General features: G+C 38.9%; 1 protein-coding gene across 1 annotated transcript in view; it reads right to left on the reverse strand.

The window, feature by feature from the left end:
• Nucleotides 1-5,042: 5,042 nt before the first annotated feature.
• Nucleotides 5,043-12,074, reverse strand: part of ogfod3 (2-oxoglutarate and iron dependent oxygenase domain containing 3) — a 29,750-nt gene continuing 22,718 nt past the window's right edge. Inside the window, exon 9 of the mRNA XM_072373914.1 lies at nucleotides 5,043-6,368. Within this exon, the coding sequence (XP_072230015.1) occupies nucleotides 6,232-6,368 (137 nt within the window). The 3' untranslated portion in view covers nucleotides 5,043-6,231. The remainder of the gene's footprint in view (nucleotides 6,369-12,074) is intronic.

A 12,074-nucleotide genomic window follows, 5' to 3' on the forward strand; every position in this document is an offset into this window, starting at 1 on the left:
TGATCTTAAGTTCACACCACCTTCTGAGGAAAATATCTGGCTCTTTAACTGCTAAATGCTTCTCTTCCTCCACCTGCAGGATGCTAATTTTGTCTGACATATTATCTGACATACTGTCTGACATACTGTGTGTAGTAAACAGTTCGATTTTTAATAGTATACAGACCCCACATCCAGAAATGGATCCTTTATCAATCAGAACTTCAATCTGTAATTTCTTCATTTGTTTGAACTGGTATTTAAAACACAAGTATTTCAGTATATCAGTGTGCTCAGTGACCAACTTGATTAAAACTTAGACAATGTAAACATATTTAGGGTCTAACGGAAGCAACATATCCTGACATTTCCGTCAAGTTCTAACAATCAAAAGACTCAGAAAAGTTGGTAGAATACACAAGTAACAGCATTCTGGAAGATTGGTGAAGGTGAGGGTGTCAGGATTGAGTATAAAAGGATAAAAGGTTTAGTCTTTCCGAGTATGGATGGGTTGTTGCTCACCACTTTGTACAAAAATACATTTGCTGTACCACTTGCTCCTAAGTCTTTCATAATCTACAGAGTACAATGTAAAGGACCATATATACATTTTGTAGTGCTATAGTGGTGTTTTGATTTTTCTAAAAATGATGATAATAATTTAAGTTGGGTTATGGGCAAAATATGTCTAATTTATTTTGTTTCTGAATTTTGAGTTTTTAAATAAGACCTGTATATGTGAAATGACCCGGAAATCCTATGTGCCTATACTATTTAAGTTTGTCCTACTTTAAGTTTGCTCCGTGGTTTGCACGGTCGTCAAGGCAGCCAACGTGTGAATGCTACTTCGTTCGTACGTGTTAAACTGTTTGTGGCACTTTGCAATTGATACGCACAATCTCAAGCTCCGTTTTGTACCTGTGTAACATTTTGTTGACTTACTGATTTTGGTGCCTTATGTTTGCATTCCTTGGAGAGCGCAGCGAGGTATGATATTTGTTTGTTTGTAACTTGCAGAATCATGTTTCTAATTTTAGCATTATGTGACTTGATGACTTTTTACTAATTCGTGTTATAATAATGTGTGCCATAGAAACAAGTTGGTTAAATGATTGTTGTGCTATATGTTTTGACACAGTTTTCAGTGTCATGAGGACTCAAAGACTTCAAGTTAAATAAAGAGACCATCGGTTGAGACTCTCAGTGGTTTTCATTCCAAGGGATCGCATCTCAGAATATTGTGAAACGATTCAGGGAGTGTGGGGGTAAACCACTGCTGGATGCCCGTGAACCTTCAAGCTTTCAGGCATCACTGCATGACAATTCATCTTAGCACAATTATCAGTATAAACACATGGACTCAGGAATACCATCAGAAAAATATTTCAACTCAACACGGTCTGCCGCTGCATCCTGAAATATAACCTGAAACTGTTTTACACAAGGAGAAAATCATATATCAACTCTGCACAGAAACGTTACCAAGTTTGAATTTTTAAGATATTTTCTGGCGAAGTCTTGTGTCTTCTTGACACTAATGAAAGAGTTCATGAGCTTCGGAATCTGCCTATCTTTATTACAGACTTTGATAATGACATGCTTATCTCCTGGAGTGTTCTTCACTGTGCTAAATGATGGGATATGGTTTTTCTTGATCATCGAAAGGCTCCTGCAATCATCTACCACTCTGGTTTTCTATAGAAGTACATGCCTAATGTTCCCGCTATATCCCTGATGGAGTCGCTTTGTTTTTGCCATTTAAAGATGGCCTGTTTCACTGCCACTGAGAGGTTCTTAGCTCAAGAGCGTCCAAATGCAAATTACACACTTGGGATATTTACAGACCTTTTAACCACACACTGTAACATGTCTGAACAAAAAGAGCAGTTGAATCAACCGTCCAATTGTTTTGAACCCCATCTTTCTACAGTCTTCCTCAAATTGGAACAGAAAAGTCTTCACTTTCCCCTTTTTCACCCATTTTCATTGTATGCATGCACATTACATACTTTTAAGTAAAGACCTGGAATATCATAACTCGTATCAGTGTCCAGATAGTCTTCATAACTTTATAAATCGAGGTTTAAGGAAATTTTTCAGGATATTTAACGACGATTCAAAGGCTCAAGTCATCACAATGACTGTGTCTCACTGACTTTGATGTGCAAAAATTGTGTCACTCTAATGGTGAGATGTGTAACACCAGATAGAAAAACACTTTTTAATTAAACCAGTTGACGTTTGGCCACATCTCACGAGCAAAGAAATTTCCATTCATGAAGTGACCTTTAAAAGACAGACCATGCTGACAAAGTGTCATCTGTTGTGAAAGGTCTTTGGTCTGAGTTTGATAGTCTGTCAAATCAAGATTTTTCGTCTTTACGGTTAATACCTGTAATAAATCCATATATTTTTTTCCTCTATCTAAATATGAGCACGTGCCTGGATTTATGAATGGAGTTTTTTAAAAAAAAAAGAAAAAGACAGCCAGAAAAAAAAGTTAATGGGTTTACGGCAGTGTTTTAACTGTTTATACTGACAGATGACCCCAAGAGTTTCAGCTAGTTTCAGCTTCCATTAGCCATTGTGGATGCTGATAAGCATTATAATGTCCACATTCATGAGGACTTCAAAGATCCAAGCGGCAGCGAAAGAGTTTGGAAGCAATAATAATTCTGGCTTAATGAGAGCCATGAGAATTGTGTTAGCTGAAGGCCATAATGCATTTAACACACACAGAGCTCTGCTCCGACAGGGCCAGATGTTAACAGTAATGCGTGGCTCTTCACCCTGCTTCTCCTCAGCCACACTAGCAGTACCTGGCCCATCCGTGTATAATGAATGCCTGGATTGTGAAGTGCTTTGTTCCTCCTTCTTCCGCTTCACTAATGCTGGCGCAATCTGCACGCGATGGTGAAGAAGAGTGCGCTCCAAGTGCCTTTACACCAGTCTTAAGTGGGTCCTCTTAAGCTTTCTTTACCATCTTTATCTGAACAAAATGCAACTATTAGGGTTAATAAAGCAGAAGAAGCACAATTGGCAAGTTGCTGGTGGAACAGTGGAACTTGCTGGATGGAATGGTCGAATTCCTGCAATAACAAAGTTGTGTGCATTTAGATCCATTCTTCAAGTTGGCTGATTGAAAGAGGAAAATGAGCAGCATATACACTGTAGTTTATAAGGAGCAACTGAGCAGGGTTTTTAAACTATGCAGCTCTCAATGTGATAAGATGTTCGTAAATAATTCCCTTTTGAGAGCAAAGCATGTATGACATGGAACTGACATTACTGGTAATGAGCACGTTTTTTTATGGCATGGTTTCCTCAATTCCACAACATTTCAGCAGAAGTGTTAACAAACATGTCAAATGAAGACAATTTCTTGACAGGAGCTAAATTAACTGAGAAATTAGCAATGGACAGTTGCTTGTTGCTCTTGGAATAAATCTTAGCCTGCCTGAGCTTGGTTTTAAACTATAAGGTCTTTGCTTGAGGTACATTCAATTTTTGTGGATTGTACCTTCACAGAACCTAGTGAATCCATATATCTCATGATATGGTGGTGTGCTTCTTTTGAGCGGCGGAGCTTTTTCTATCAGGGCTCAAGGAGATGAAATGCTTCTCTGAAAACTACACATAAACATCACCTAAACCCTTCTGACACACTGACATTGAGGCCTGTACATTGTGTGTGCCGCATTTTTCCACAATGACTTATCCAGCACAGCCCTTGAGCACAGAAACTGGCAGTGTTCCCACACAACTCCCCTGCAGATGTAGGCCTACCGCTACAATTCTCACATAACTGATGAAAGCAGTACGTCCCCGAGGAGCTGAGAGCAGCAATATTTTGCTGTAGGTGCAGCAGTTGTGCATGTGTGTGAAGTAGATGTGAAGACAACACCTTATGTAGTCTTCACATCTATCTCATATAGACTTCAAGTGAGGTGAGCAATTATGTTGCACGCAGCAGGATGTTTTAATACCGACTGTTAAGTGGCAGCATGTGTTGTACATGTACAATTACATTTTTGGAAACTCTTTAAGTAGGCGAAGTCGAACAGCTTGCTCAAGTTTTACAGTTTCCCTCAGGTTTCCATGGAGATAGCGTCTTTCGGCTCGTTTTGGTGTTGCAGTTTGCATTCATTTGCACATGCAAAACCTGGCTGTATTTTTATATTAAATAGCTAAGATGAATCCAATTGAGATAAAAAGCCATTAGCTTTTGAACATTTACAGTTGGCGAGTCTTTCGGGAGTTGGTGGAGAGTGAAAAAGAGTGAATACTGGGCTTGAATTCAAAAGGTGAACAGAAATGTGTAAATGACTCCTTTTACTATGACGAAAAGAATACTTAACCAAGTTTTCATTGCTGTTTTTTTATTTGTATTCAAAAGATATGAGAACAGGCGAATGGAAAAAGCAAAGAATAAAATGGTGCGACTGACCAGCTGTTTCCAGCCTGAGCTGATAAACAATAAACATGTGCATGACCAGCACATCTCCAGATACGATTATCAATCCTGCAAATGACTAAAGATTAAATCATTCCTGAGACGTAGCTTTTTCCATTTTCCTTTTGTGGACGTCCACTTCAGGTTTAGTTTTTTTTTTCCCTGCTCAACATTCGTCACCACCTGATGTGAGTTGCTGCCTGGTGTAAAATGTGCTAAACCACTGGGAGAACAGATTTGTGAAACCGAGCTACTGGTAACTAATAGTGTTAACCAATAAAAATCAGTTGAGAAAATTAACTATAACCTCATTTTTGTGATGAAGTGGGCTTATTATACGTGTCAAGTTGTTCAGATTATTACTAGTGCCTTTCTCTTGGAGCAAAATTGATTTAGTCCATTAACAACTTTTCAGACCAGCCAAATTTATTTTCCTCAAACCAGTTAATGGAAAATGTCTGAATCACAATCACTTAAGATTTGTTTTGCTAGTGAATGGAAACCTTTGGAATGGAAATGGACTTGATTACTGGAGGCCCAAGCTGATAAAGGTATTCAAATCATTATTTCACTTATAAATCCCACTTACTGTAATAAACCGCTATCAATGTATGCCACAAAAAAAAATTTTAATGTAAAGAAATACAAAAAAATTATTAATAACATCAAACAGAAGGAAAACGGCTCTAAAGAACAAATAAGAATGAGGTGGTGGATGCCTCTGAAAAGCTGTGGGAAATAAAATAAAAAGATAACAGATATGGTTCACTTGAGCTTTGTGGTTTCTTCAAAATTGAATAAAAGATATCAGAAGAGCAATACATTTGTTAAAATGAAGCAAAAGAACACAGCCTTCTGCAGTCAGTACGTCAAACCGTTTTCACCAACTGCACAAAAGCAAGAGGCGAGTATCAAAAAAATAACCTTAACGGGAAACTAGAGTCCTCTTAGGAAAAAAAAAAAACAAAAAAAACTCCTTGGTAACGGGTAGAAGCCCTGAGTGGGGGATTTAGTCAGGATAACTTATTTCAGTATGCAATTCACCAAATTTATATGCCCTCTTCGAGGAATTGACAGTTCTACTTCAAATGGAAAAACCCACAGAACCTCAGAAAATAGACAATCCCAGTTTAGCTTCTTCAAATCCATTTCATCGGAGAAGCAGAATCTTCACAAAGAGTCCCCTCGATGACCCGCAGGGAACCGGAACACTTTTGATAGGGTGGCGAGTTAAGGACTATGTGGTGGCTTTTCCACTGGGCTCCATTTTCCCTTTTATATAGATAGAATTTATTGAAATGCATTTTAAAAAAAAAATTTTTTTTAAAAAGAAGAAGAAAGCTTTGCATTCAGACCCATAACGAGTGACAATGCAGCCCCAGAACAGTTTTCTGCATATTCAAATAAACAGGGATCACTTGACTGTGTTTCACTGCCACAGGCATAAGTTGCTCAATTTGAGTCCAACTGTAAAGATTCATGCACTCATTTTAAATTCAAATACCAGGGAACATGGAGCACACGTTGAAAACTCCAACCAAAAACAACAACTGTAGAAAACTGGATAAAAACAAGGGTCTACAACCAGAAGAATCTTCTACTAAACATGTGGCTTTTTCCTGTTACGAGAAGAAAAGTTACAAATACTGACTTAGCAGCTACAGTATACAAATGTTCGAAGTAAAAACTCCATATAAAAACTCATTTTTTTTCCCCTTGTCGCTCATCCCTGTTCCCTCTTTGTTGCAGGGCTTGTCCGAGCAGATGGGCAGCACCGTCATCCATCATCCTTGGATGCCTCAGGGCAGGGTGGGGTCAGAGATGGCGTGAGCAGGGTCACAAGTGAAGGACACGGTGATGGCGTAGCGTGTCCCCCATGTTACCTTCTCCACACGGTGGAGGTTCTCTGAGCCAGAAGAGAAAAATGAGACTCGTCCTGGGAATGAGGGAAAAGAAAAGAAAAGAAAAAATAGGAACAAGAGCAGACTCATTAGTAAAGAGGGAATATGAGAATGATTTTAAGATGTTTAACAGTTTAAAAAAAAAAAAGAAATACATGATTTGCCTTATCTGTAACACTAAGATGGTTGGAATAAAATTTAGAGCAGTATTTGTGTTACTCAGCTAAAGTTGAGACATGTTGACCATTGCTTTGAAACGGAGAAGAAACTAATGTTAACTAGAGGTCTGTGTCATAGAGAGTTGAGTCGGGTGTAGTCCGTCCGTGTAGATTAGCATACGAACAGAGAGAACTTGTTAAATGAACTCTGAAAAAAACTGCTGTTAGCCATTTTACGGGAAGATGCCAGACTTCTCAACAAGGTTTAGGTCTATTTTTCTTTCAAATTTGTGTTGTGTGGCTCAGGCCACAGCAAACTTTACAGTACGCTCCAAGTCTTTACGCTAGGATTCACATTAATGTGGCCTATGAGGTAACTCAACATGTAAGCTTCTCCAAAATCATAAATTATATTTCTGTTTGAGCAAAAGTACACAAAGAAAAACAACGTGACACTTACTGAGCTTTAGTATGGTTGACAGTAACATTTCTAAATTTTAAAAACCCAAGTTAGCATCTAAGCACGTACAGAAAGCTCAGTTCCAGCTTTAAGCTTAGCTAGCTTTAAAACCTGGATTTAAATAAATACTTGTTTCGTTTAAAAAAGCTCCAACATATAACTCTCTAAAATCACACATTTTACATTTATATTATTTTCTACATGACCTTTGAACAGTCAAAACTTGCCATTTTAGTTTTTGTAGCCAACAGGTTAAGCTAGGCAAATCATGTCTTTAGCTATATGCTAATCCGTTACATTAAGGTTTTTTAATTCCTATTAATTTTAAATAAAGATTAGGATGGTAATAATAAGCACCACACATTTGTGAAAAGAAAGTACATATAGAGAAATTGCTCATTTGAAGAAAAATTATTCACATTGCTGGTCGAAGAGAGGGAATTTTGAAGAGGGGAGTGCCAACATAAACTGACAGAAATTAAACCAGGGACACATTTGATTCATTCAAGCAAATGTTGTGATGTATTCTTTTCACAGTCTCGAATGTTTTCAATAAATTGTCTTGGACTAACACAAAGTGCAAGCCTGGTCGAGTTTTCTTAGCATAAACCTTTCATTTATCAGGGGGTTTGCCAGTTAATGAGCCATTGCCTCTTATGGACCAGTCTGGTTCATTCTGAACACAACCTACTCTTTCCTAAAAATTATTTTTGCATTAATGTTTTTAAAACAAGTCTTTGGTTGTGGCTCACAATTAAGAGCCTTACATTTAAAAAGTTTCCAAAATAGTTTTGTGATATAAACAGGGTTTTTTTTCTTTACCTTTTGAGCAAGTTATCTCATTATGTGAATAAAAATAAATGCTGGACTCATTGTGCCTCAATTTGTGTGCTCTATATTCCCTTGAGAAAATACAAAGAACTCAAGCTTGTGTGTTCTTCTGTGTATTTGTGTGTGAGTGTGTGCGTGGGTGTGTATAAATGTGGGGGAATTGAAATCTGCCTGGCATGGCATTAAGATTAGAAAATGTCATGGAAAATTACAGCTCATTGTTCAACAATGGAATAAACCAATCAATTCACAAACAAAAGAGTATTCGGAGCAAGACGGTAAAAAGTGTTATGTTTGTTTTATCTTGCTCAGAAATAAGGGCATTTTCAAGTGCTCAAATTAGTTATACAGCTTTGGATAATTTCACAATAAAAAAAATCTGAAAAAAACCCTTGCATTCGTCAGTATAAATCTTTGTGCCATGTACCACCCGGACTTCTGAAGATTCAGTACAATAAGTGGACAAAGGAGAGATTTCACAGATGAATTCCAAAGGCTTTGTGTAGTGAAACAAATTACTGAGGTCATTTACAGAACCCAGTTGTTAAACCTGTCAGTGAAATACAGAAAGTCGCTCTCGGTGAGTAGATGAACGTTTTTCATGCCAAAAATAAGGTCTAGGTTTAAAAATCCCGGAGTTCCCCTTTAACTAACATACAATTGCAAAGATCAAAGAAGATCATCATCGGAACATTTAAGCCAATATGTCTGACCCATTACCTACACACCAAAACTATGGTGAAGGATGTAATGTTGCTGATATGATTTTCAATAGAACGACCAACAAATATCAGCTGTGTATTTTTTGCTGAAAACCACTTCTTTTCAGCATGCAGGAAAAAATAGGCAACATGCCAAACCTCTAAAAGGCCTGCGGCTGAGACATAATGGTTACACAGCCGGTGTCGGTACTCGGATCTGTCAGCGCTGGAGCCAAAATGATAAATGATGTTTCACACACTTGCCTGGTGAATGAATGCATTAACATACACAACCTCGTGCACACCCTTCGGTGATGGCATTTATGTCAGGTGCCTTCCACCGGAGCTTCACACTCTTGGATGTGCAACATATAGGAGTGTTGTGTCAGGTCCTCCGAAAAGACACAAGGTTTTGGATATCAGAGTTTAACTTTTTAAAAAAGAAATCTCCCAAACACTTAAAATGTATCATTCGAGCGCATTAAACCTTCAAACCCAACAACAGGCTGACAACAGAACACTTCGGGTAGGCAACTATCTGAAAATACATGCTGTAGGGTGCGGTGGGTCATGGTCGTTGAATGGCTGAGTAGGACTTTGCTTATGAGGCTTTAAAGAGAGAGTAAATATATTACAATCATTCTGATAGGCTCATAGGCTGCTACAGGCTTCTGGCAGCTGTTTAAGGGTTAGGGCCTGCATCATGTGATCCATCTGTAAGATTATCTTCATGCAGGCTGCATACTGTGGAGGCTGCGTGTTTATTCTCATGTTTGCAACTCATGCTTTTCTTCCGCTGCGGGGGTCATATCCTGTTCCTATACGTTTTAACTTTGCTGTCGAATGTTGTGTAATGATTCCAGGTCGTGTCAGTGCCTCAGGAACTGAGCTGCTGGCAGTCATCAACTCACCTGTGAATGATGCATTCCATCAGAGGGAGCCTTCGGTATAAAATAAAAGGCATTTGTCTCAGAGTTGATGTTGAACTGTGACTGGATGACTCAAAATGTTCTGCCTCTAAATTCAGACTATACTGAAGTGGTTGTTTTTGGACACTTTCTAGCCGTGTATTTACTTGAGATTGCATTCCTTTGGCTTGTAGTATGAGTGAGGAACCTTGGGAGTTATTTTTGAGTTATGTTTGACTAACATATAAAACAGGTGTCAAGGACTGCCTTCTTTCCCCGTTGTAACAGAACCAAAATCAGAAACATTCTGTCTCAGAGAGATGCAGAAAAAGTAGATCATTTGTTAGTTCAAGATTGAAATACTGGAACTCTTTATTCTCTGAAAAGCCTCCAGCTGATCCAAAATGCTGCAGCCAGAGTTCTGATGAGAACTAACAGAATCATATTTCTCCAGTTTTAGCTTCTCTTCATTGGCTCCCTGTTAAATTCAGAATAAAATTTAAGATTCTTCTCCTCACATATAAAGCTCTTAATGAATCTCAAAGACCTCAAAGTTCCTCATTGTCCCAACAGAGCTCTTTGCTCTCAGACTGCAGACTTACTTTTAATTCCTAGACTTTCTAAAAGTTGACTAAGAGGCAGAGACTTCAGTTTTTTTTTATGTCGTGGAACCAGATTCCTGTTTGAGTTTTCGAAGCAGACACCCTCTCTATCTTTAAGATTAGGCTTAAAACTTTCCCTTTTGATATAGCTCATAGAGTTAGGAATGACTCAGGTGACCCTGAAACATCCTTTTAATGATGCTGCACTGAGCACCTCTCCTCACTCTGCTCACTTGTCCTCTCCATGCACATACGACATTATTGTTGTCATTAACTTGTGTCTCTCTTTGTCAGCATCCATGGCCTGGTGTTATGGTGCTTGTTATCCCCTCTTTCCTGTCCTCTCAACACCCAACCGGTCCAAGCAGATGGTCGTCTTTCCTGAGTGGCTTTGCTTTCCTCTCCACTGTGAATTGCCACCATATAAATAAACTGAAGTGAATTCAGCAGGATAATAATCATCACACAACAGGAAACCCCAATGAAATGCACACTGGATTTGCTGGTGGGGCATTTGAAACGGACATTACATGCAATAAAAGAGGTAAAGAGCTCAGCAATCAGCAAGCGGATGTCAAAGACTGATGGATGGTTACGCAAAACACCCACAAGAAGCCTCTGAGAACAAGGTTCTACTTAACTTTTCCACCAATTTTACATCTATTGTTTCAAATGAATAGCTAAAAAAGCAGACTTCCCATGCAGCTCACTCAAATGTACAAAATACAATAGAACTGAATCAGACGTACTTTTTCTTTCTACAACAATTTAATTTGTCCTTCTGTGTCACGCTTTACTGGATAAACTAACCGGCAAGAGGTGAGCTATTCGCTGTTCTTCTCATAGTCTCCCAGCAACAACAAAAAATACTTTTTTCCTTTTCCTTTCTTTCGTTTGTGTCATTTATGTGACGTCTTGTGCGTCAGGCTCGCTGGGAGTGAGAAAATTATGCTCGGAGAAGCCATCAACACTGCAGACAGGTGGAGAGAAACGCGATAATCTGTCCGTGCATTCAAAAGACAAACTGAATAATTCCATCTTTAAGAATGCACTGACGAAACGATACATCAGATGATCTTTTATACAGTATCAGTTAACTCCGTTCAAATAATGTTCAGCAAACACGAACACAGAGTGCTGTTCCTTACTCTGACTGCAACAGCAGTCCATCACTAATTTGTACTTAATGAGCTCTTTAACTATATATGAGATATGTGCTAATCAGTGTGTGACCCATCTGATGTGAGTGCCAAAGTTTGCTGATGGGGTGAAAAGCACATAAACAGCAGCCACACAATCACAGGACACACAGCACGGAGGCACGATGTGCCATCAGTCTATTGATCACTCACATAGGCCTTACAATTAATTCTCTGATGATTCACAAGGTTGGATTCACAATCAAGCACACAGCAGCACAGACCATCGCTGCCAACTCGGTGACTTTGACACTAACTTTAGCTATTTTTCAGACCACCACAGGAGCCTTTTTCCAGAGGAAGTGAGAGACGATTCTAGTGACTCTATGAAGAAACTTAGGTTTCTCTCCTGGCTCAGAAACACCCACCTCTGCCATGTCTTTGCAGAGAAAAGAGCACAGCCGAGTTATCCTGGTGGTTTGCTCGGGGGACATCACATCTGTTGCTTTCACTGTGCTTTCACGGAAAACAACTTAGATCCCGCCGCAGCTGTGGTCTTTAAGTCATGTGAGAGGTGATTGGGAACGAACGGCACTCCAGTTAAGAAATAAAAACATATTTGGTTTCATCCTAAAACACACAGCTGACATTTCAATTCAATGTGGCACGTCTCCAGTGGCTTTGTAGTCAAAATGGAACTAACTGGTGACGTCCCCACAGCTGGGATGTCACCAGTTGCTTTGTGAAGTTCCATTTTGCATTTTGCTCATTTGTGAGAAAACGTCTGACAAACCTGTGGAAACAACATTCCCCAACAGAGGAAACCGGACCCTGCAGTTAGGGCTGGGTGATAAAACGATAGCTATCAAGGAATAACCTTTCCTCAATAGAGATATTAAACATGGCCGATATACTTTTCAATAGATTATATTCGCCCATCTT

Source organism: Leuresthes tenuis, unplaced genomic scaffold, assembly GCF_036924035.1.
Source record: "Leuresthes tenuis unplaced genomic scaffold, fLeuTen1.0.hap1 SCAF_20, whole genome shotgun sequence".
Classification (NCBI taxonomy): domain Eukaryota; kingdom Metazoa; phylum Chordata; class Actinopteri; order Atheriniformes; family Atherinopsidae; genus Leuresthes; species Leuresthes tenuis.